Source organism: Lissotriton helveticus, chromosome 9, assembly GCF_964261635.1.
Source record: "Lissotriton helveticus chromosome 9, aLisHel1.1, whole genome shotgun sequence".
Lineage (NCBI taxonomy): Eukaryota > Metazoa > Chordata > Amphibia > Caudata > Salamandridae > Lissotriton > Lissotriton helveticus.
The window spans coordinates 1,245,791,572-1,245,818,561 of record NC_136070.1 but is presented as its reverse complement, the minus strand read 5'-3'; the positions used below and the strand labels follow the sequence as shown (position 1 = coordinate 1,245,818,561).

The 26,990-nt window shown below is 41.5% G+C and overlaps 1 protein-coding gene across 3 annotated transcripts in view; it reads left to right on the top strand.

Moving 5' to 3' along the window:
- Positions 1–26,990, top strand: part of COPG1 (coat protein complex I subunit gamma 1) — a 136,449-nt gene that overhangs the window by 70,958 nt on the left and 38,501 nt on the right. For all 3 annotated transcript variants that reach the window (XM_078661777.1, XM_078661775.1, XM_078661776.1), the window contains 6 exons: positions 11,864–11,916; positions 14,986–15,066; positions 17,418–17,489; positions 17,878–17,957; positions 21,917–21,992; positions 22,089–22,181. In XM_078661777.1, the coding sequence (XP_078517903.1) occupies positions 11,864–11,916; positions 14,986–15,066; positions 17,418–17,489; positions 17,878–17,957; positions 21,917–21,992; positions 22,089–22,181 (455 nt within the window). The remainder of the gene's footprint in view (positions 1–11,863; positions 11,917–14,985; positions 15,067–17,417; positions 17,490–17,877; positions 17,958–21,916; positions 21,993–22,088; positions 22,182–26,990) is intronic.

The following is a 26,990-nucleotide window of genomic DNA, read 5'->3' as shown; positions in this document are numbered from 1 at the left end:
TTTTTAGCACCAGGAGTTTCTCCAGCACTGTCAAATCATGGCTACTGGCATCACGCGGAGCAACAGAGGGCACTGATTCTGTCTGCTGCTCAAGTACATTTTCTCCTCTAGCTTCCTCGGCGTGAGTGGGAGCTTTCTCAACATGAACAGTTGCAATCTTCCCCAACTGCCCGCGTTCAGAAATCTCGCTGGGAGTTGGGCTAGCTTGCAGTTTCTCTCGCCAACTTAACGTTGGCGAGCCGCGCAAGACACTCCGTGGAGTTTTTCAGAACTCCGTGTGGAGTGGGCAAAGCTGCGCAAACTCTGCATCATTCGCCCACCCCAGGGACGTTTTAAATTTTTTGGGGCTCCTGAGCCAAATGCATTTTGGGGGCACCTGTTCGGAACAGCTTTGATTTTATGATTCAGTTTCTTGTCTTTCATGCCCTCTTTGGTCAAATTCTAAATGTGTGTACATCTGATGTTCAGGGATAGTAAGTTATGTGTGTTTTCAGTATTGTAACACAGCAGAAGATCACTAATATTAATCCAAATAATCTGTCACATCCTCCTATTTCTCATATGTGAGATCATGTATTGATCTAAACGAAACTTTTTTAATTGGTGTTGCATGAAACAAACACATTTTGTCTGCAAAATGTCTATAATAGACTCACACACATTAAACATAAATGATAGAAAAACACTATAATAATTTGTTAACAAATTATTCAAGGTCATCAGGGCAAGACTGTCTGCAGAACATAGCTGGCTCTATCAGGGGGCCCCATGAAAGCCCACTTTGTCCATGCCTTAAAACGTATTTGCCCACCCCTAGTTTTGATGCATAGATGTAAATACCGCTTACAGTTACATAGGTGCTTACTTTGGTTATATGTAACAAAGCTATGCGTCGTGCTGTTCTACTCTACAGCACACGGATACCATTTGAAATGAGTGTGCTGGTTGAAAATGTGTAAATAAATGCATTATCCAAAATTTTCCTCGTATCAAACAGTTTTCACCTCTGTCAGCACACTACTGATGTACCCTGCTGTTAGCACAGCTCCCAGAACTCGTCAGGCAACTTAAAATTGTACCTGTCATTATTGAAACCTGGATGGTAGCAGCCGCCTTCAACTTAATAAGACTAAAATAAAGCTGTTGTTTTTGGGTAGTGACAGATTTTCAAACCTCGCCTTTTTGAATTAATATTCGGCCCTGACACTCCTCGTATATTCCCAATTAGAAATATTGGTCATTCATTTGATTCCAGACCCATTTAAGGGCCCAGGTGTAAGCTGTACTAAAATGTATTTCCTTTCTCATTGGCTTATTACATTTTCCAATGCTTATCCCCAAAAATCTGCAGATGATTCTGGTAGGATTTGTAGTTGAACATACCCAGTTCCCTGCATGTTGTCCTATCTGAATTCTTTCTTTCCTGGCGAGAGAAAATTAGCAACTGTTATCCGTAACCTCTAAACTCAAAGAAACGTTCATATCTCTGGTGCTCTGATATTCTTTCACTATTCTCCTGTGGCAGCAAGGCTACAGCTCAGGCTCCGTGCCTACCAGGTGTTTTATTAACCTGCCCTCCTGTCTGTTAAATGTTGGCACCTTCTGTCATCCTGGAATGACTCTGCAGTCTATCACACATTATTTTTAGAGAAACACTTTTTTAAACAAAACAGGTTAGACTGTTTCATTCTTCTATACTTTGGATGCCCAACTCTTGAGCACAATGCGATTCGCTCTGATGCATGTTGACAAGTACCTAAGAATTCATAGATCTCTAGAAAGTCTTATTTTAGACTAAAATCTGGTTGCTGCCTATGAAGAAACAGACAACCAGTTTCAAGAGACTGTCTGTTGGCAGCACTTTACAAATAATGAATTCATTTATTTATAGTTCAGTGTCAGATGAACATCTGGCACGGGTGGGTAAGTTTGCGCTGCTGCTGCAGGCTCACGTTACACTGTATTCACAAGTGCAACATAATTCCATTTGGAAACCAAAATCCTGAGTCACATAATAACAATTTGTAGAATATTATCCTCACAAAAGGAATTTTAGATCTTGAGAAAGTCAGAGAGTTTGGTGCTGTTACATATTATTGGTTAGGTTGGCTTTGGAAGCATTCCTGAATGGTCATCTTTATAAAAGCAGGTGAATATCCTCAGACCCAAGTTTGTCAGCTTTCACACACCTCTTGTAGTTAGTTTCCCACCCTGGGTGATCGAAAACCTATAACTTTCAGGGGCATGGTGGAAATTGAGGCTAACACTGCCAGATGTAACTAGCAATAAGGGGAGGGATTTCCCCACAGTGGAAACATGTTTTCCCTGAGCAGAAACAATAAAAGGTAAACCTGCAACTCCACATTTGAATCACTTTTCCTAATTTGCAAATTTCCTTCTGGTGATTTCACAAATTTAAATTATAACTCCATCTGTACATTTGACTAGGAAAGAGTTCCAGAAGTACTCATTGCGTCCCTTGAGGATCAATGAAAAGCCACATATTTACTCTAAACATGAGGGTAGTCGTACAGGAACAAATGCTGGAGTTTTTCTACTGGCTCTTTATGAATGAGGCCTAGTGTTAGATGAGCTTTTGGCTGTTGTGTACGTCTGTTTGTGGGTGAACACTAAAAAGACCGCAATGGGTGGAGACTTGGTCTATAGAGTACTCCTTCAAACTGAACACTCTTCGTCCTATATTGATGTTGTTCCCACTCGCAGGTTCCACCCTCTGGACATGACCTACTTCATCAACACACTTAACTGGGTATGTTCATCCTCTTGAATGGTTATGCCACATGTGCTGCACATACTTGGAATACGTCTTACACATTGGGCCTGATTCTGATGGTTAGGAAAGCATTCCCACCTAGGGCCTGATTCTGATGCGGTTAGGAGGGCCTCCTAATGGCATTTGCTCCTTCCAAATCAGATCGGAAACGTGTCTTCCTGACCCAGGGCCCAATTATGATGCGGTTAGGAACATATGCTCCCATTGAAGTCAATAGGATTCTAACAAAATCGTATCGGGATGCATCGTACTCCGTCGGTCGGACTCTCCCGATCCGAGTGGGTCGGCAACCATTTCCAACCCAATTCGGTCGGGAAACATTTCCAACCCGAATCAGAATCAGCCCCTTAGTGTGTGCTATACCACCTTTACCAGGTGTGCTATCCACTTTCAACTCACAACACTACAAGTGAGGCAGCTTTTTGGGTGGTGCAGGCTAGTCCTGTAAATGTCACTTAAATTAACAATGGTTAAACTTTAAAAATTATTATATACTTTAATGGTAACGGGTTGACAAAACTGCTGTTACAGCTTCTGTTTGATTTTTTTAGCTCCTTCATATATCTGAAAGTGAAATGCTGAAATGATTGGTGGGAAACATATAGAAAATTTACAAAATCGCAAACTAACATTTCAGTATATTGCATGAAAACATAACAGTTGAGGTAACTCTTAATATTTGAACTTAACTGGGTTTCATCCCTCGGGTGTTTTTTAATTATATTCTAGGGTATGGTTAGTTATGTACCATAAGCATTGATTGGTGAAGTCAGGAGAGCATCCTTGTTCTTTAAATAAAATCCAATCTCTAGCTCATCTGGATTTAGAGTGTAAAAAGACACAAGCTGTGCTGACTGTGATTTCAACGTGTTTTAGGTGTATCCAGTAGGCTTTGTACATTTTTCTTCATAGTTAATTGTTAGACATTATCAATGTCTGTCCCTTACTGTGAAGTGTCGATTTCTCTTGGAGTAGCCTTCCTTTATCTTTGTCTTACATTTAGAAATACATTGAAAACATTGTGCCCTAGTGTTAACAGTTGTAATGCATTCTGCCAGTATTGAAAATCCCCAAAGCGGTTGAGCACATTGTTGGGGAAAGAAAAAATTCCTAGTGCAATAGAATGAGTTTTCAAAGTATAATTGGGCTTTCATATAGGTTACAAGGTAACGTTTTAAATAGGTTTAAATGAGTCATTACTACCGCAGTTGTCAGCAGAATCTTTATCTAGTAACATTCTAGACTGATATTTCAGCCCCTGCATTAAATTATTTCTCCATTTGTTTAAATCGTGTAAGGAAACTGCCATTTAAGATCACAGTTCTCGTCCTGTTGAGATTTTAGACAATTGTTAGGATCTTTTGTTTGTGAATGATCCTTCTATAGTGTGAACTTTGGCCACACAACAGCTGATTACTTATTTAAGACTATAATCCTGAAACTAATGACAATTTCAAAGTGTCCTTTTTGAGCTATCTCAAGTTGCACATTAACTATAGACTGAAATCTAACAATGGTAAAAAGGATCAGTCATGTGAATATTTTACCTGAATGTAAAGGGGTGTCCAAATCTCCATACTGTCTTTTTTTCTACTAGTAAAAATCAAAATGCTTTCACCTGTTGGGTAATAATTATCAAAATGACATCAATCACCGACATAACTATTGTCCACATTGTGGACCATTTTTAAATTATCAAAATGTATATTATTTACTGTTTCCTATGTAGACAAATAATATTGCATTTTGGATGGCTCTTTTTGCACTGTATATAAGCATAAACTACATGAAGAACACATAGCACCTATCAATATCAGGTGATTAAATAAAATACTTGTTTTATTTTAGGAGACCACTCTACCTTAATTATTACCATATTAGAGGGCAAATACATATTTTCCGGCCATTTGCACGCACCATTCTGCAGGAACTCCAGGGACTAATGTAACCACTGTCAGTAGGTCGTGGGTGCTAATTCGGCTCCACCCACTGACGCCACGTCTCTAGCCCTTGTGTAGGGGGTAAGCATGTTCCTGTGGCACAGCTTGACAGTTGTCGGGAAAATATGCTCACGCCAGCTACATTTAGACCACATCACAGTAGGTACATGAAAGCAACAATCCAGTAACAATGCCTTGCAACTCAATTGATTCACTCCAGATATGTTACTTACGGCTCAATTACTAAGCACTCACACCTCTATTTTTTTTCTGCAAAAGGCACGGAACCATGCAAAAAATATATTGAACGTAAGACTAACTGCATAGCTGCTGAGTTTTTAGTTTACTTATGTTTGGCATTGTGATGGTTTAAATATGCCTACATATGACATTAAGTGCCTTATGTGCGTCACTTTGAGAAAAGCTTAATAACAATTAAAATGACACCAAAAATCCCTCTAATAAGATAAATATAACAAGCATTGACAAAGTCAATAGGTCTTCCCTCTTTAACCAGTGGCAGCTCCTCCGTTAAGGCTGAGGGGCGTCGCCCCACTGCTTTTTAGCAGTGAAAGAAAGGGAAAATAAAATGATAATAACTTGCGTTATCATTTTATTTTGTCCTACTTCCAGCAGCTTTGCGTGACGGGCAGGCTGCTCTGCTCTTAGACCTCTCCTCCCGGGTCGTTCAAAAATTCATGCGCAGTCAGTGTCTGAGTGCCGAACCACGGTGCTCAGACCAATCACAACACTGCTAAGGTTGTGTTGTGATTGGCAGACTGGGAGCCTGGGTGGGCTTCCTGTTCAGGCCAGTGAAAGACTACTGAGGAGAGATGCGGCTAGAAGTTTTTTCCTTTTTATTTTATTTTTTAATATGTGCTCACCCCAACCCCCTCACCACCTCCCCTACCTCTGATTCGTGCTGTCTGCCACTGTTTGGAACCTACTGGCTATGTGTTAGACGGACCGGGAGGGTCGGCCGAGGACAAGGGGAGAGGTCTCCGGGGAGAGCCGTCTCCAGCGAACCGTACAGACGAGTAACTTCCCCCCCACAGACGGACACCACACAATGATAAAGTTCAACGATATTTTATAGGCAATTCTTTAAGTACGGTAGAATGGTACAAGGAGGTCTGGACTCAGGGGTCCCCTCTATTCTGGTCTCTGTTTGGGAAAAGGGTAGCGGGACAGTCTTGTTACCAAAAAGATGAAAATAGCTCTCAATCCTCGAGCTCGGTGGTGTAGATGAACGGGCCGCGGCGGAGCCAGCGGGTCCCGAGATGGATGAAGGAAGACGACGGTCCGCGGCAGAGCCAGCAGGTCCCGATGAAGGTGGTGGTTACAAACGGTCCGCGGCCACGCCAGCAGGTCCCGACGACGATGAAGGATAGGGTGGTTCCCAAAGCCGCGGCAGCGCCAGCAGGCAAGACGAGGGTGCACAAGACAGAGCTACGGCAGCGCCAGTAGTCCGTCAAGGATGAGTTCTTCTTTGCGTCTCTCGACTCCAAGATACAACTCCCGTCCTGCTCTGGAGCTGCCCCAGTTATAGGGCTGGTGTGCTTTGATGTCCGGACCCTCGCACTTGGAGGTCGGGAGGTCCGGGATGAGGGGGTTCAGACACCCAGCAGGGGGGTGGAGCCAGCGCCCGGGGAGGCGATGGGCGAGCGGCACTTGGCGGGGGAGAGCCATCGACACCTCTTGCTCCCATTGACTGACCAAGTAGCCCGCTCACCTCCTGGGTGGATGTTGGTGCCGGAATGTCTGAGGCCTGGCCAGGCCCAGGGTTGAGGTCGATCGGGGGCCAGGCGGCCTCGTGGTGGAGTGTCCAAGATGGCGCCCAGGATGGGCGCGCAGGCCGGTAGTGGGTCGGCCTACGCGGTCAACAGGTTCGAGTGTAGGGGTCCCTGCGGGGACGGTGGACGTGCAATGGTGGTGTGTGGTACTTGCGTGGCTGGTTCGGGCCTGGTTGGGCCGGGGGAGAGCGGCCCTTCATGTGGCCTGTCCAACACTATGCTAATGATTTTTAGGAATGCTGTGCACTTTGACTAAAAAGGAAACAAAAAAAGGTGCTATTCTACGCCGCAGTGGCCATATACTTTTATGATCGCATGCACGCGCCTAAAAAATGTGCTAGTGGTTTTTGTTTTCTCTTTATTTACTGATACAAGTTGGATTGGTAAATTAAAAAGTAAGTGCAACAGAGGTTTTTTAACAAGTTAGTGGGGGAAGTAACAAAGAGAACTGGGGTAGAAGTAACACAGAGGGCGCAGGTGGCGGGAAGAATAAAGGAGGGTGGGTCTGAAGCAGCACTGTCTGCAGCAGGAGAAGTACACAACACGTGCAAGAGAGAGCAACATAGAGCTCGGGGGAGCAGAAGCATGTGGGCGAGAGAGTGCAACTAGAATGGGGCGAAGCAGACGGGCGAGAAAGTAATGCAGTGAAAAAGCATACAGAAACAAATACAACATGGGATTGGGTAGAATCACAAGGGAGAGAGCAACATGGAGTGTTGAAGAGAAATGTATGGGGAGGCAGCTGGAAAACCAATGCGATCTCATGGATTGCTCTACCAAAAATGAAAAAAAGGAGTGCCTGAAAAAAAGTAAGCAGTGGGAGGACACACGTATGAGGCATTGCTCCAGGGGAGGGAGAAAGAAAAGAAAGGAAAGCCTACACAGCCACTCTTCAAAGGAAGATTGACTTCGAATTTAGGTTGCTTTAATAAAAGCATGCCACATTATGCTGTGAACACTACTTTTTCCTCTTTCCACTAAACAGCTATCTCATGCTTGTTTTAAGTTTTAGTTGCAGCTCTCCTTAAGAGTGCATGTGTTTGCAGGCCTGGCGCACCACCTCTAACCCCCCCTCTCGACGTATTGCTCTCTCGTTGTCGGTGAGATTAAGAGATTTGCCCAGAGTCACAGCATGCTGATCAGATTCCGGGACACGAACCTCATTCCCCACTTCAAAAGTCGGCAGCTGTGATCATTAAGCCACATCTACTATGTTGTGTGTCTATGACATTATATTAGACCTATAAACTCCACGGGGACATCAGAGCCACAAGGAGGGGGCAGAGTTCAACAAATCAGCAGCAAGTTTATGAGCCACGGTTTGAATTCAATTTAATGGCAAATAAAGAGGAGACAAGGAGCGGAGCATAAACTAGGGCTGGCTAGCTGCGTTTTTGGCACTGTTCTATTTCTGTATTTCATAATAAATCAAAGAACAGATGGAGTTGTGCTGGAATATTCTTTATTCCTGCAGAGATGCTGCCAGCGCTAAAACTGAAGTTTATGATTCTAAACCAATTCAACGTTTACATTGCATTGCAATGCAATTAACCGTCCTCTATAACCTCTTGGAACACATTGGGAAACCTGACCTATGCACCAGTAGGCAGGAAATTGGTAAACTGCTTGATCTTTCACTCAGTAAAGGAAGAGGTTCATGTATCTCGTATGCAGAGTGGGATAACTTGCCACATATGTAATTGGTCGGAGGTGAGTCATCCGAGATTAAGATATGAGCTCTCATCCCCATAAGTAAATATCCTGCTAGCTCGCCACATAATAAATATTACATGAAACATGTGAACGTTGGCGGCATTGTAGGTTCTGTTTCAGAACAAGCGTGGCTCTGGTGCTCTCCAGACACATTTGGACATTGTTTTCAATACAAGTTACTTCTCCACGGCTTTTGGCTGTATATTGTGTGGACTGCCACTGGAATGGCTCGATACAAGAGAACAGCTTTGGAAAGGCCACAGATGAAAGGGTGGGTCCAAGTTAATTAAAGAACTCAATTGCAGATCACGTTGAGTAGATGCTCATAATATACAACAGAATAGGGCAGTTTACTGTGGACACTGGGAGTATAGTCTAGGTGTCCTTGCTGGACTACAGACTCCTCAGCCATGCCTTGGCACAAACTGCGCGTTGGTGTGTCTCATAAGGTCCCCTGCGCACAAACATGCAGTCTCATCGCTGCAGACATGTGTGCTTTGTAACACAAGTGTATTGAACACACCTCTGAAATATACCTAAGGTTCCACAATGAACCAATGTGGACTGCTTGGAACAAAATTTGCCCTAACTCTGAATCTTTGCAGTAAGAACTGCATAAGTGCGCTCTACAAAAAAAGAAAGTACCTGGATCCGAGCGCAAGCAATGGAAGGACACTGATCAAGACAATCAGTACTTGGTTCATGTTCCATGGAAGAGACAATCACCCCAACTGAGAAAGTGAAACCAAACACCCTGACCAATGAGAAGGAAGGAATTGAGTGACCTATGAAGTCAACCAATGGTAAGTAGTGGGCATGCTCTAAGCGCTAACACAGCTGGCACGCGCAGAACAACTGCTGGTGAGCTCAGTGGATCGTTCAGAATTGCTAGTCAAAATGTTATTATGCAGGAATGTGGGATAGATTAACGGGTCTGTAACTGTGAACAATGATACTTGCACTGACAATCCAAGAGTATTGTGTCTGGGCTTTTCGTACTTGGCAAGGCTGTTAAATCCAAAAGAAGAAAAAGAAATGCTGCCAATGGTGGCGGCACACACTGTGGGACATTAGTGCACAGTGTGTGCCGCCACCATTGGCAGCATTTCTTTTTCTTGTTTAGCCCACACTTGACAGACAGCAAGTGTTACACTGTAGCACCATTGGATTACAAACGTTCTAGTCTTACACTTTATGACCTACCATTTCAATTAGAGGTGTGCTCTCCCACCATTTGTTCTTGTTAAATCCAAAAAGCAGACAATGTCTAGCAAAATGTCCACACCTTCTGAGCCTGCTTCTTTGCAATTGCTAAAACCCTCAAGAGCCGCGCAGTGTGTGCTATAATAAAACTACTGGTCGCTCAGCTATTGTGAAGTTTCAAAATAAGAAACCTAACTAACTTGAAACTCACAACCTAATCTAATTGGTCAAATATCACACCAACGTTTTCATTGGCCCCATAACATCTGCCCCAACGTCTATGCAACAGTAATGGCAAGCCCAGTACACAATGAAATCCTACGACGAAAATAAGAAATGTGTACCACCACCCAATGGAGTCTATACATCTGGTTCTGTTGCGCTCATCATAGGCTGGGGTCGCACTGCTACACCTCAAAACCTCAATGTAAATTGTTCCATCGAGAATCCTGTAGGCATTTACCAACATTTCTCCCATTTCGGATATACAAGTCTTCTTTCAGTTAGTGAAATTAACTGAAAGAAGGTTGAAAAAAGCAGCACAAAGTTCTGAATTCAGGGAAGGATCACAGTTCCCTTAAACATAATTCACTTAAAACCGATGAATGCTTTGGGAGAAAGGGTCGGATTCTAAGAGGTTGCTCGCATTGTATTGTGAATAGGACATCACAGATGTAGTGACCAAATGACGCTACATGGGACCACCGTTTGCTCTTCACAGTGCCCCCTGTCGGCTCATACACAGTGTGATCTGTCAGAAATTAAGACCTTATGGTTTGGAACTGGTTACTGCCTGCCTTAGGCAGTCTGTATCACCTCAACATGGTGCAACTATAGTAGTGGTTGCAAAGAATTTATATATAACCTTGCAGCTTGCCAGAAGTAACTCCCATTTGCATCTCCCCCCTCGACCTTTGCAAATTGCAAGGGGTTGTAGGGTGCCTAGCAATCCAGCGCACGTTTGTTTATTACTAGTTGGGAAATGGCATTTTTAAAGTCAGTAACACTAGCTTTGATAATACAAATGATGTCTGCCTTTGCTACTTCTTTTTCTAATCAACGTCCATTCGTGAAAGTTCTTTTGATTTTGTCTGATATATGCACATACTCAAACAGTGTTTAGCCCACATATCATGTTGTTTCTCGTGACGCAAATGCCCCAACTTGTATAAATTGGGAAAGCTAAACAAAATAATTTTCGAACGAAGGGAGGTAAATGTTCAGAAGAAGTGGACCATGTTTAGAGTTGAGGGATATGTAATTTGCTTATCTTGCAAAACTTAAAATACCAATAACTCCAGGTGAATATAGACAATTTTGTGAATTTTGTTTACAAAGTTGTATGTAAAAAAGCGCCTAACATTCTGCACATCTTGTTGCATTAGCCACATGTTGTCATTTATTTGTGAGTTTCTGTTTCATTTACACTTGTAACCCATAGGTTAAAAGAAATATTTTACATTCCCATAGTTCTGCGCTGAAACGCATCACTGCACATCCTTGAGTTGGTTTAATTTGTGGAACAAGGAGAAAGCAACAAATTCATCCATGTCATATCTAGATTAGGAAATTCGATCGACGTTTACAGTTGAAATCCTTGCAATCTCCTACTAGAGATACCCCTACGAGATGGAACACTTCCTCCCCATTTTCATTTTTGAACAGTATAAAACATGGGTAAATACAATTCTTAGATAAATAAGCATTGTTGCTGAATATTGCTTCTGCCCTTGCAATTATATTAGATGAGTTACTCCTCATTATGATGTTTGACTGTCAAAAACCTTTTTGAAAAACACCAGCAAGAAAGAAAATGTGACTCTGGCCCTTACAGGTCCAGAGTATTCCAGGTCAGCATAAGGTTATCGGGCATTCCCAACGGAGCTTCAGAATGTCCTGAATAATGCCAAATTTTCAGGACGGCCACTTTCTTTGTAAATATTGTCTTTTTAGATTACCTTTATATTTCATGTAACTATCTTGAAAAACTGGTATGGAGCCTGCTCTCTTGGCCGTCCCTCGGGTATTTGCTGTGCATAGGTAGACCTTCAGTGATTCATTACAAAATTACACTTGTCATTCCTCTTCATCCCAAACCCCCTTTCAATGATTCCAGGCCTGCGTTTCTACCATGATCTGCCTATCTTGCCACGTTGTCTGAGGTCAAAGCAAATACAACATGAACATTTCAAAAGGGCAATGCAGATATGAATTGGATTCTCTGCAGCAAATCCCATATCTGGAAAGTAGAGACTTGGGCATTAATGAAGCCAATGCATCTCCCTTTGATTTCTTAGTAGACACTGCTTCTTTAAGTTGTCTTATTGTATTCAAGTCGTTCTTTTTAGCAAGAGACTTAAAGGTGTAATGCTTTTTTCTTATTGTTCTGTGTGCTGATTGCTTCTCTGTTCTCTTTCAAGGGGGAGGTTCCAATCCATTCCAGAACATGGAGAAGAGTGCAGTGTTACAAGAGGTAATGTTATATAGCATGTTGGAACTGCCACCTTCTTATTCTTTGAGTCACTTTGAGCTGTCGCTGCATGCAGTCTATTGATGCTTTTGTTCGTCCCTCACTGTCCATATAGTTGAGCAAGGCTTCTAAAATGCAGGGCTGTAAATGGAGTATACACTGTAGTGAAAAGGGACCTACATCTAAAAAAAAGTTCTTTTCAAACATATCTTTCTCAGTTGGGTTGTCCTTAACAGTCCTTTGAGGAATGTAGGCTTAGAGTTCAAATGTTTTCCAGGTTAGTGCTGTATGACTGATATGCCTATATGATATGCCTGCCACTATATATTTTGTTTCGCGCTGACCCACTACTTCTGAGTCCATTAAGATCCTAATTAGAACTTTGTAAGAGGGTACATGTTTAAATCTAAATTCCTTATAAAATTCTAAAATGAGTACATGCATAGATCACTCAAAGATTGCTAACATGTTTGTCACGTACCCTCAGGAGACAGGGACGTTCATTTGTAAGCACCATCCTTTCTAAAATCATTGATGACCAGATTGTGCAAAACTGAAAGTTCAGATTGAAAAAGCAAACTTTCTAGGCATTTTCAGGTATACTTTCATTGCTTAACGTACAGTCCTCTGTAAATGACTTTGGGCACCTCCTGGAAAAGTTTGAAGGAGCTGGCGGGTAGCTATAACTCTTTTTGCTCTACATATGGTTTAGGCCAACATTAACAAAGAGATGATCAGATCAATCCTGCAGAGTTAGATGAATGCGTCTGTTGAGCTGGACCTGTTAGTCTTTTTCCTCATCAAGCAGATCTAGAAATGTTAATTGATTCCCACTTTTCTGCTTCGTTTGTGTCCATCCATTTCAACATGGCGATTGGATAAAAGTGGACGGTGTTCAGCTCATGGTCAAACCGGGCACAAGTTACTCCTTCCTGTAGACCCCTTCAGGGCCTACCTTTGGACCACTAGTATCCTCTCTCGCACTCAGGTGCACCTCAACTGACCAATTTGCCTGGGTATGACTCCATATTCAAGGTCAATAGTCCATAAACTGTGAGTATCTTTCAAAGGCAAAGTTTCTCTTAAAGTCAAATAATCATTACCCGAAGTAGACCAGGTACGTTACTCAAAACTGGAGATATATAGTATGTTGCAACTCCTGAAACAGTTTCAAAAAGTAAAAACCAAAAACAAATGCAGCTATGCTGATTCTTTTGGCATCAAACCTAACCAGCATGATGAACTTCACTCAAGTGATGGCCACTGCTCACCTTTTAAATTCTTTTTTGATCATATCCTGAGCACTCTTGCAAAGATACATGACTGATCACCCAGGGCCCCTCCCTGTAAAGCACCCGTTGCTGCTATATGGAAAGGGGAAATACGCACCCAGTTCTGCAAACCATCCAGGTATCACTTTTGGTAGGCCTTCCCAACTTGCACCGGACTATTTTTCAAATCCTTAGACACTGCTTTATGTACTGATAATTCTCAATTAGCACATTACCTCTCCCAGAATTGGGAAAGGTACTAGGATTACTTAAAAAAAAAAAGAAAGGTGAAAATAACCGTGATTAAAAGCTAATGAAAAAAACCTGGTCATGATCTCTTTATCGGTTGCAAAAACACAAATGCCAGTTTTCTCCAATTGATCTGCCCTGATGACATAAAAAAAAAACTTTGAGGCACTGCTAACTAGTGGTTCAAACACTCAAGCAAGTAATAGTTACTTTGTTGAAAAAAATATTCAATTAAGATTTGGAAGTTACAGGTGCTGACATTTTCTGCACAGCTATACTAATGGCAGATGGTACGCCAGACAAGTGCTAATAACAGAAACAATCATTATTTTCCTCTAAATTACCCATGTAAAAGGGGCAAACCTGCTTCTACTAGGGATAACATAATAATAATACAATCCATTCAGTTATGTTGTAGTTACCAACCATTTGTCAATAAACCTATCATGACATGGAGCCTCATGTGCACCAAAACTATGAGAGTCCTGTAAGTGTTGTTTGCATTAACAAATTAAGCTCTTTGGGTACTGCTTCATGATATCTTCAATAAATGGGGCATCTACAACATGTGGCACTACAAACCTGGATTGAAAAACCTTTAAATCATGTGAATATTCTAAATAAATGTCATTTTCCTAGATTAGTGAGGAGATCACATTTATTTGTTAGTGCTAATAAAATTGCAGTCTATAGCCAGTCACCAACAAGATTTATATTTATACTTCTACAATAGAAATCAGTGTTGGTTGTTCACAAAACATTCTTTAAATTATATTCTGCAAAATAAGCATTGACATTTGGGATACCGAACAAAAGGTGTGAACATCTGAACTAGTTGAATGAAACGGCTATAATCATATTTGTTTTCATACATTTTTTAAAGTTTTTTGCTGCCCTAGAAATTATTAACTGTTGTGTGTGAATGGGCACTGTGTTGTGTTTCCTCCATTTAAACCACCTCACCTCATTGTAATAAAGACTTTGGTTGATTGTAGGTGGATAAAGGAATCTGTGTGTGATGCTGTAGAGGAAGCCTGTGCAGTCATAAGTCTTAAATAGTTTACCACCACCTTCTTGCTGGGTACATAGTGATACATCTCTAGCTATAGGGGTGTTGTCACAAAGACATTTCAGAGTATTTAAAGTAGTTCTCTTTGATGTACTTTTACATTGCCTTGCCATCTAAAATGGAAATATTAATAGAAATGCATGTACCATTTGTACAAATATTAAGGACTGCTCCCTTTTCGCACCATTATTATTAAGGTGTTAGCGCTCATTTTTCAAAAGTACATAAAAGTAGTGTTACTTCATGGATTCATAAATGCTTTCGTGAAATCAGCCACATTGTGCATGTTTTGACTATGCATCCCTTTTTACTCTCCTGTCTAATCTTTCGATTACTAATAGTAGTTAGTTTATCCGTGTCAAAGAAAATACTTGAGAGTAGATGAATAGGCATGTATTAGTTCAGTAAGCAGATGGTAATTGAAAAATCTTTCAATGTATAACAAAATGCTGAAATGGGCATCTTCTGTGGTTCTGTTTCTAGGCCCGGTTGTTTAATGAGACTCCGGTCAACCCTCGAAAATGTGCCTACATTCTCACCCGGATTTTGTACTTAATAAACCAGGTAAGAAAAATACAAACTGTTGCTTATTGTGGAAAGAAAACCAATTATCTCAAATTTACATACTGTATTAAACTTATTTACTATTTTCCAGGTATGCAATCTTTAACCTAGTGATCGATCCAGATTTTAATATGTTTGTGAAAGGGTTTTTAGATTAAGGGGAATTGCTGGGCGCTCTGCTAGCTGTGGACGCAAAAGGTGTGAGGTGATAAAAGGATACAGTGTGGTGCAACTGGGTGAGGGGATGAGCCCTATAACCCCCCCAGAATGTGTGATGGGAAACCAACACACTGTAAAATTGCAACGAGATACCCAATGCACACAACAAGATAAGTAGAGCAAATGTGTGTCACTGTAGACATGTGTAAACTTCAATACAAAGTTGACAGAAATAACAACAACGTCTTTTTGTTTGATGAAAAAGTTTAGGTCTTCATTTAATTCCTTCAACAAGCCAGCTGACTCGTGTTTCGTCGAATGTGGAAAAATATTTCCGCGACTACTCAGGGCTCTATAACAGGAAAAGCGAATGTATAAGTCGCTCCGCCGGTGTTAATTCCGACCCGGCTGGGCCCGAGACTTGAATGGTGTTGTGTCTGATATATGAAGACACAGATCAGATTCAGGGAACCTCTGGTGTGGGGTCCTGTACGTCTTTCAACAAGCGTCAAACTCAAGGTTGCAGTGGAGCCCCAGTTGGCTCAATACTAATCCGACGCAGAGCGAGTGATTCATTTTCATGTAGCCCCGCAGGCAGGTTAAGAACAATCTCGGGGAGCGAGTAATCCCTCGTGTTGCGAAGCTGCTTGTATTAGACAGCAAATGCCGGTAGTAATCCTGCGGGTCGCCGTGTTCCTGGTAGTCGATCCAGATTTTAACTGATCATCTATTTTGGGAGCAGAATGCATAGGTCCTGTTTTTCTCTGTTAATACTTGGTATGAGCAGTGCAACACGCATTAAATGTTTTATCACTGTACAGTACGACAGATTGTGGCTTTCATTGTTTAACATTTCCAGGTATACAGTTACCTCAAATACAATATTTTATTTTACACACCTTATGGTAGTATAAGCAGTAAACACTTAAAACCATTTCCTGGTCTTATAATGACATTTTGAATGCCCTTAACAGTACTTTCATTCAGTGGCAGTCCGAAAATAATATTTTGTCTGAGACATGCGAAGAATTGAATGTTTTAATTTGTTTACAGCCATACTTAAATGTAAACTTGGCACAGTGTCATCATTGAGATAGACATAGACTAACCGAAATCTCAGTAAGCAAGAAAAATGTAATTCCATATTTCAAGACATCCACGAAGAACCGGTTTTAGCTAGAAATAAGTAAATAATGTGATGTAGTCACATCCATGTGTGTTTAGCCCTTATATAAACAATCTAATCTCACTCATCTGGACCTGTCCCCAGTATATTTATCTTTCCAGTACAGTTCATGACTACCCTCATTAAAATCCTAAATTGTTTGATTAAGACTTTGGCTGTTTTTTTATTTCGAGAGATGCAGATTACTCTAAAGGTGTCCTTGCAATTTTTAATTGTATAATTTATAACATAGGTGAGGAATAGATGTGCATTTCATCTGCAGGAAGGTTTAGTAATTGACAAAAAAAATGAATCTGAAGTTATTTTAGTAAATCATTTTGCACAATCTAAATCGGTGGCAAAACGATCACTTTAATTCACATGCTTGTTTTTTTCAGAGTGGAATGCCCTAAATGATGCACAAAAAAGCATTTTTACATGTCTTGGTCATTGCTGTTTATTTCCTATGTTACTAAATGGAGTATCAAATTCTAGAAAAGTTTCATTTGGAAATGGAGTGGATTGCACCGGATGGAAGTCCGTGTTGATACTGTGGAAATTCTGCCAGTTCTTGTATAATTAAAGATAGTCATTATATTTCCAAAATCATGAGAATAATGTTCGGTGTCCACTGACATGAGATTAGATGTAAATTATCTCCGACCACAATGAGCAGTAGTCCAGTAATGATGGAATGTACTTCATTACCTTTCCATTCTCTTTTTTGTTCTTAATAAAGCAGCCCAAAGATATGCCTCATCTATTATTCCAATGTTTTATAACTGAAGTCACATAATAATACAGGCAATTTGAAATGTCGCTAAAATACAATGTATGGTGTGTGAATTATTTTACAATTGGAGATAAACATAGATAATATGATGTGTAATCATTGACTTTCAGAAATACTCTTTCTTTAAATATTCTACCAACTAGGAAAATACTCTGATTTGCCCATGTGTATTTATACAAGCAAAAGTAGTGGCAATTGTTACCTTAAAATCATGTATTTCCTTGAATTTAACAGGGTGAACATCTGGGTGCCACAGAAGCAACAGAAGCCTTCTTTGCAATGACTAAACTCTTCCAGTCAAATGATGTAAGTACTGAAGTGTTCCTGTTTCAAGGATTTCACATGCCCATTACGACCACTGCTTGCATCTAATCAAGTTCAGTTTTTCTCTCATAAACCTGACGAGCTCATCATAAATGGACATTGGACACATGAATAATAGGGATATTGAAAGGCTATCTGAATGCCCTCGTCAGTATGGAGACCCATTTTAAGTGAAATTAATAATTCTCGTGATTCAAAGGGCTGACAATTTTGGTATTTAAATTGGATACCAAGGTTTTATTTGTCTTGAAAACAATAATGCACTACCAAAATACTACTCTCCAAAAACAAATGGAGGCAAAACATTTGTCATTCATCATTCTGTACTATTATCAATAATTTATTCTTTGATTTTCTTTGTCTTGTGCAGCCAACTCTCCGCAGAATGTGTTATCTGACTATAAAGGAGATGTCAACCCTTTCAGAGGATGTCATTATTGTCACCAGCAGGTTTGTTGAAAATATTTATTTTGTGTAATTTGTCACTTCTTGGGGGTATTTCCTCCCTAGCCATCAGCAAATAGTCAAAACCTGTATCTTTAATTAGGGAAGGACTTCTAGTTTAGGAGAAACTCTTTTTGTACTTGAAGTAAAGACATTCTTTGGAAGCAACACTTTTTGTGATGCTATAGATGCCACCTCACTGTCTGGGCAAGAGACCTGTAGTTCAGAGGCATGACTAACCTTTCTAGCTGTTTCTATTAAATACCTGTAAAGGTCCATACTGTACAAGATAGTCTTATACATTTGCCTTTATATAATTATTTTTCTTCAAGAGCATGTGTTTAAAAACTAAATGTGCACTCTAGTCCATAGAAAAGGGTATTGATTTATCACTTATTGCTGTTAATGGATGCCACTTAATTTTACAAGCCCTCTGCTCTATACTTCCTTTATGACTTATACATCATTTAAACTGTTTGCAGCAAGATATAGTCCTATATGGAAGACACGTGTGGATTGTGAACCGAACACAAAAAAAAACATTGCTGCAACACCAAACCATCTCAGTCAGGTTGAGTTGTAGCATATTGATGAGTTGGTGATTGCAGTTCTGGGACTGCTCAGTTCTACAACTAGTAGACTCCATGATTGGGTGACTGTCCCCTTAACTTTGATCCCCATCTTCCTGAAATTAATGAAAACCGTTAAGAAAAATGCATAGTTTGAGGTACGAGTTAGTTGCTAACTCTGCAGTGCCTTACTATGCCTTGAAGAATTTTCATATCTTCCACTGTCTAGTTTAGAGAAATTGAGGTCACTTCTTATTGTGTTTTGGGTGGCTGCTCTTGAGCTTGAAATGGTGGTCTTTGAGCTTGACACAGCTGTTGTGGAAACTGAGGCTTTTGGTGTTGCCCTTGAGACCTCAGTTTTACTTTACTTGTATTTGTAATAAGAGCCAAGGTATTCAAACAGTTAACTGAATGCTAGAGCTGATCGAATTTCCGAACTCAAAGTACCATCACTAATCCCTTGGTTCTTGTTTCTGAAGTCTCGCTTGTGCGAGTCTTTGTCTGGTGCTCCATTTCTGGTGAGGACTCTTCTGTACGTCTATGAACCGGGCACTTTGGTACCATTTTAGAGACGTTATACATTCTCTTCTCTAAGGCTTTTCCATTCAACTCAAATGTCCTAATTTTTTTAATTTAAATATTGTATAATTACAGCATGCCCATCTCATAAAAATTAAAAATATCTGGTTTGTATTAATCCATCCATTGATTCAAAATTCTACACCATATCAAACAAATTCCTAACACAGTCATCTCCCAGAATGGATTTTACATGTGTTTGTTTAGCGTTGCCTTCTTCAAACATAGATGCTTGATCAGACAATTTCCTTCTACTTTAAACTTGTTTGTGACATTCAAATACGTCGCTTTTCTTTTATTCAGGGCACTGATAATCTTCAAAATTGGTTCATGGAAACCCTTTTAATGTTATGCTCTGGTCTGATATAGCCGATGTTTTGGGGTTCTGAATATTATCTACCAGCAGATACACTGGAACTATGCAGCAATGGGCGACCAAATTATGATAAAGAGTTGGCTAAATTATGCATCGGGAAAAGGCGAGTTATGCAGCACAATGCAGCATATTGTGTGGCAGTATTATTTCTCTATTTGTTTTATATTAACAGACATTAATACAGTCTGGGAAAATCTCTCACCTCGTTAGTACTTGTTTTACGTCTAAATACAGCACTGAGCGTCTGAAATGTGAGCAATTAACCATTTGTAAATGGTTAGCCAGTGCGCCACCCAACTCACTAGTAACTTTTGATAACTTTGAGCTACAAATATTTAGTTGTTGACATCTGCAAATGAAACAGCAGTAGGTGAATTATATGACAAGTGCGGAACGGAGCACGGTCGGCGAGGAAGGAAGATTCTGTAGGCGGACATGGAAAACAAAGAAAGACCCTGGTAATACAAGTGTCAAAGAAAGCGATCTCAACCGACATCGCCCATAGAAGTAAGAAAAATACATAAGAGCATGAACCTTAGGAAAACATGAACCTCGCCTACTAACTTACGTGCAGATACCCAACCGCCCATCATCCTGTGAACTCAGCGGTAAAAGTCGTTGCAGCATGTCCTTATGAACCGAATTACATATCATACTAGTGAATAAGTCCCCACTACTACACAAGTCGAATAATTTTGGGATACCCTGTGCACACAAAAAAGAAAGTAGAGTTAACCTCTGTTTGGTGTGGTCCTGAGGAAGGTGGTTGAATCCGCCGAAACGCGCGTAGACCTGGCGTTGATATGGCACAATTAGCATCTGTGCTACCTCAGCCGTAGAAATGGGTTCATTTTTGTGTCCTTTTTGAATTTCTTTGAGTCTTTCGTTAAATTTGTGTGTTATGTTGTCAAGTGGTATGTATGAGTAAGTGTATATGTTGTTGGGTGTGTGATTAATAGGGTATTATGTTTTATTGTAAAGCACTGTAGGTTTTCAAACATATTGTATGTACATTACAACATGAATTAAATTATGTTTGTGACAGGTTATATATTCAAGTAAAATTTTAAAAAATGAAAAATACTTTTGATACAAATATGAAAAAAGAAATAAAATGCAAAAAATGAAATAAGAAAAAAACTTTTGTCGTACCTGTAATCCTTTTGAAGGGTTTTGATTTAATGTTGTGAGATTATGCCATATGAAGAATTATAATTTGACCACGGGGGATCCCTACTAGCATTAGACATCTGCAAATGAAACAGCAGTAGGTGAATTATATGACAAGTGCAGAAAATCAACAATTATGCAGGAACATTGCAGCTGCAGAATCCCATAATTCATGTTGCCCATCCTAAAAGTACTTGTCATATTTAGTCAGGAATTACTAATTGCAGAGTGTGTGCTGATATCTGAAGGCTGAGCAAGACGGTTAAGACATGCTACAGCCATCATCTGTTATATAATCAAGAAAAAAGAATTAAGATGCAAGTCATCGTTAAATAATTGTTAAACATTTTTCATAGCAGGAGTCTTGGATCAGACCCCAGCAACATGATGCTCTCCTACTATGTTTCTCTCACCTTTAGTTGTCATAAGCTATGCCACTTGGTTCACAGTACTTTATTTTTTGTTTGTTTCTGTTTTAAAAGTACACCTGGTATAACTTTATGGATATTTTTATTTCACAGATATATTTTTATCTTTGATTTGTTGTTACATAATGCCTGCTAACTAAGTTTGTGAATGTGGTTTAGGCTATAATGCCTAAACAGTAGCTATTAGGCATCCCCTCCTCCTTGCATGTTAAACAATAGTCGAAAGTGCTGCTTCTTCAGAGGGTTCTACAGCTAGCAATCATTCATAGTCTGCAAAGGGAGGTTGAGAATTGTGGATAAAAACTCCCCATAAGCAGTTTTGTGGACTTTGAGGAAAAATTTGAGAGAAATTCTTGGCGCTAATCTAGCGTGGCCAGTTTTGTGGAGAAGTAGATGCTACTTGCTCTCATGTCATCGACATGGCAAACAGCCCAGTTCATGAGCTGTGATTTGCTGCTCATGTGCTTCAGCTTTCCAAAAATCAGTTAATCGCTGGTGGTTTTACCTGTTATTGCTGTGATATTTTGTAAAATAATGTTTGTGTTCAAACAAGCTTGTAAGGTTCCTTGTATGTCTCAGGTCCCAGTTTCTCAAGCCCGTGGGTCTGGGCATTGTTGTGTCTAAAGAAGGCTGTGCAGGGCGAGCAATCAGGTTTGAGGCATAACCTTCTTACTAATATCGAGAGTGCAAGGAGCATGGTTATTATCAGCCTGGGCTAGTAAAGGGGAGTGGTGTCAAGTTAGTGAATCAGTTGAGATTCCCTCTCTAAGGTAAAAAGGCACCATATAAAAAGGCGTTATGTGTTTGGGTTGAATTTGACGTTTTTCCTTTGGTTTTATATAGTTTGACCAAAGATATGACGGGAAAGGATGACAATTACAGAGGCCCTGCCGTGAGAGCACTCTGCAAAATAACTGATGTGAGTGGCACTAAACATTTATTGGGTTGAGCTGCATGCAGTGTTCTGCTCGAGATCCCTGGAAGGCCCATTTCACTGTTGTCTTTTTTTGCACAGAGCACCATGCTTCAGGCAATCGAGCGGTACATGAAGCAAGCAATCGTTGACAAAGTGCCAAGTGTGTCCAGCTCTGCCCTGGTTTCTTCTTTGGTATGATTGCACCTCTTATAAAATTGTACAGATATAAACGAGTATGAAACCTGCACTGTGCAGGTTTTGCAAGCAAAACCTGTCATTCTCGTTTTATAACCTATGTTTGTATCATTGCACCATACACATGTATATTTTTACCTGCACTAGCTTAATTAAAATGTTTGTTGTAATAAATAATTTTCAGTGCATGCATAAACTACATTATAAATGACTGTGTATATACAAGGATACTACAAGTATGAAGAGTACTTTCATTCAATGTCAACATGTTTTGTTATCACTATCAGTATTTATATGGCGCACTTTTGAAGGTTGAGTGTGTGTTATATGTGTTTCTTGGATGTTCCTCCACTGGTTGTGTTTGATTAGGGAGCATTGTTTTGCTCTATTTGTTACTTGATCATTTTTCGCGTGGTTCAGCTGAAAAATAAAGTGTGTTCTTATTCAGTCATATAGCTTATAAGTGCATTATGTGTATAGTTAGAAGGACTTTGTTTATTTTGTTCTCCTGGGGTGAGCGAGTATCCATTATGGTGTTGTGCATCTGAGGGAGTGGTATATTGAAGTAGTCTATTTTGATTATTTCTAATAAGTATGTTGGTGTTTGATCTGGACACGCTGTTGAAGTTGTAGTGCTTTTGCAACTAAATGGCTGTGATGCCATGTTGTGTGCATGTGGGTGTTAGCAGGTCTGACTTGTTCTTTTTTGAGGTAGTGCTTATATTGGGTATATCTGAACGAGGATGAGTAATGCACATTTTTATTGTCGGCTGTTAAGCAGTGTTCTGTGTTCAATGATAGCCACCTACGTGGCATATCAGAACTCTGATCTATGTGCTGGAAGATCTGTGTAGCGTGTACTATTGGATGATTGTTACCTAGGCCCTCTTGAATGCATGTGAGATGCCCTCTTGAATGCATGTGAGATGCTATATCTAACATTTTATAATAAACTAGCAGCCCGTCCCGACGTTGTCGGGTATGAAATAGAATATGTGTAATGTGTGTATTTGGCAAGGGCAATTTATTTTAAAATCTCGCGGTAGACAACATTTTTTGTTTCATTAGAATAGGGACGGAGAAGGCCCAGCTGCAGCCCTGGTTGATGTTAGCAGGCGCGTGTAATTGGTGTAGTGATCCGCCGCCTGAGCCCGGCTACAGCCCTGGTTGATGTTAGCAGGCGCGTGTAATGTCGTTGGATGAGAGAGTTATCAGCCGCAGGTAAATCCGTTTAATGAGAGAGTTGAGTGACCGCGAGTAGGAAAGGCTGCAGTAATTGTCCCCGCAGACACGCTCATTTGCGTGTTCTCCCGCTTGAGGCCCAGATGCAGGCCTGTTTGATGTTAGCAGGCACGTGTTCCCCCGCTTGAGGCCCAGCTGCAGCCCTGGTTGATGTTATCAGGCGCGTGTAATTAGTGTACTGATCTGCCGCCTGAGCCCGGCCAGAGCCCTGGTTGATGGTAGCAGGCGCTTGTAATTTTGTTGAATGAGAGAGTTCAGGCTGCAGTAACGTTACTTACCAGGCCTCCAGGTGAACGCATTTGTCACGCCCCCAGCACACGGCCACAGCAAACGATCTTCTGATTAATGTACGACCCACATGGCATGAAGGGCGGAACGTAGCACACGCCCCCAGTGTATCTCACGCCCCCAGCGTGCCCCTTGATGCGGCGCAATTGTGTTCACATGGCAGGAAGGCCGGACACACGCCCCCAGCGTTTCTCACGCCCCCAGCGTTTCTCACGCCCCCAGCGTGCCCCTTGATGCTGCGCAGCAGCGTAATTGGCGCTTGTATGTACGACTCACATGGCCTGAAGGGCGGACACACGCCCCCAGCGTTAGTCACGCCCCCAGCCCACGCCCACAGCACAACGCAGACACGCCCACAAGGGACTACTTTGCTGGCACGGTTCTTTTACCTTTTAAATGTATAGAGGAGTTGGCCTAACGGCTAAGGCGCTCGACCTCGGACCTGGGGATCTGGGTACGAGTCTTGGTAAGGACGCCAAACATCCTGTGATTCTGGGCAAATCACTTAATCTCCCCATGCCTAACAAAAATGAATGTGTGTCCTCGTGTAACGTAACTGGTGCTATGTAAAGCGAGATACCTGATTCAGTTTGGGTCAAGTTCGCGCTATATAAAACTCTGCAAAAAAAGAAAAAATATATGGTGGCCGTCTGCATAGCCTATGTCCTTCTGCTGCAACTGCCCTTTCCAACGCTGTATTGGGTCTTGTGATTGGTGCTGTGGTTTCTGAGATTACCCGCCTCAAAGGGGTTTGGGCTCTCTCTCGTTATAATATTAGTATGGATGGATAGGAGCCCGTCCCGACGTTGTCCGGGTATGAAATAGAATGTGTGTAATGTGTGTATTTGGCAAGGGCAATTTATTTTAAAATCTCGCGGTAGACAACATTTTTTGTTTCAATAGGGACGGAGAAGGCCCAGCTGCAGCCCTGGTTGATGTTAGCAGGCGCCTGTAATTGGTGTAGTGATCCGCCGCCTGAGCCCGGCTACAGCCCTGGCTGATGTTAGCAGGCGCGTGTAATGTCGTTGAATGAGAGAGTTATCAGCCGCGGGTAAATCCGTTTAATGAGAGAGTTGAGTGACAGCGAGTAGGAGAGGCTACAGTAATTGTCCCCGCAGACACGCTCATTTTCGTGTTCCCCCGCTTGAGGCCCAGATGCAGGCCTGTTTGATGTTAGCAGGCGTGTGTTCCCCGCTTGAGGCCCAGCTGCGGCCATGTTTGATGTGATCAGGCGCGTGTAATTAGTGTACTGACCCGCCGCCTGAGCCCGGCTAGAGCCCTGGTTGATGGTAGCAGGCGCGTGTAATTTCGTTGAATGAGAGTTCAGTAAGAGCGCGCAGGAGAGGCTGCAGTAACGTTACTTACCAGGCCTCCAGGTGAACGCGTTTGTCACGCCCCCAGCACACGGCCACAGCAGACGATCTTCTGATTAATGTGCGACCCACATGGCATGAAGGGCGGAACGTAGCACACGCCCCCAGCGTTTCTCACGCCCCCAGCGTGCCCCTTGATGCGCCGCAATTGCGTTCACATGGCATGAAGGCAGGACACACGCCCCCAGCGTGCCCCTTGATGCTGCGCAGCAACGTAATTGTCGCTTGTATGTACGACTCACATGGCATGAAGGACAGACACACGCCCTCAGCGTTTGTCACGCCCACAGCCCACGATGTGATGGCCGTACTACACGCCCCCAGCGTTAGTCACACCCCCAGCCCACGCCCACAGCACAACGCAGACACGCCCACAAGGGACTACTTTGCTGGCACGGTTCTTTTACCTTTTAAATGTATAAAGGAGTTGGCGTAACGGCTAAGGCGCTCGACCTCGGACCTGGGGATCTGGGTTCGAGTCTTGGTAACGACGCCAAACATCCTGTGATTCCGGGCAAATCACTTAATCTCCCCGTGCCTAACAAAAATGAATGTGTGTCCTCATGTAAGGTAACTGGTGCTATGTAAAGCGCTCGGATACCTGATTCAGTATGGGTCAAGTTCACGCTATATAAAACTCTGCAAAAAAAATATATATATATGGTGGCCGTCTGCATAGCCTATGTCCTTCTGCTGCAACTGCCCTTTCCAACGCTGTATTGGGTTTTGTGATTGGTGCTGTGGTTACTGAGATTACCAGCCTCAAAGGTTCGGGCTCTCTCTTTATAATATCAGTATGGATGTCGGACTGTCTTGTGTGAGAAAAGCCAACAATACAAACAATTCAAGCGTTTGAATTATAAGCACATAGACCACAGAACATGCATAGCTACAAAAAGGAAGCCACTAACTGTTCCAGATCTGCTCCTGAGAGAATTGCTCTACTAGATGTGTATATATATATATATATATATGTCGATCTTTAGATTAGTGACACTGACATGGTACTGTGTGATTAATGGAGATATGCTGTTAGTCGTTCCTAACCATTCATTGATACTGATGTAATTATTCCCTATGCTTACAGGCACTTGTGGTAGTTCTAGACAGAAAAGGATTTAATTACCTGATGAATGCCCCGTTTGTGTTTTTCTGGAACATGGAACAACTGCTTTGATCTGTGTATTTTATTTTGGAAATTTTATATTTAATGAGCTTCCAATTCAACTGGTGAAAACCTTTCAGATGTTAGAGGGTACAGCTGCCTGCTGGCATATCCCCGGCATGCAAAATCCGCGGAGATGCCAGAATGCCCTCTGTCGTCAACTTTATTCCTGTTGCAACTGGGGCCACTAGCTTGAAAAATCAGAACAGAAGGTAGTATGCATGGCATCTCATTACATGATGGTTTTCATGTTATTTCAGATCACATTTCCTATTTGAGTTTATTCATGAACTCTGCACAAATAACCTACCAACAACTCTTTAGAGGAATTTGATGGTCTGATAAAATTAAATGTACATTGACCAAAAACTTGTTTTTCCAATCACAATGCCATAGCATTTTGCCCCCCAACCCACTCCCCCACACACAATTTATTATAATCAGGTACACATTGGGAGCCATACTTTTTTAGCTGCCTAAAGATAAAGGTATACCAGAGGGATGCAGACATACTGTCAGGTAACATTGGAATAGTTCTGCGATGATTGAGAGGAGTCCTTGCATTCTGGAAGATGCTACCTTTATCAGTTATGTCTGGAATAGCCTCGCCAAATGCTGCTGAGATAGTTGTATTTGTGAAACTACCTGTATGGATTATAAATTGGGATATTTTAAGACCTTGATGCTATACTCACTGATTTAATTTGGGATTAAAGTAAACCAAGGATAGCAGTTTGC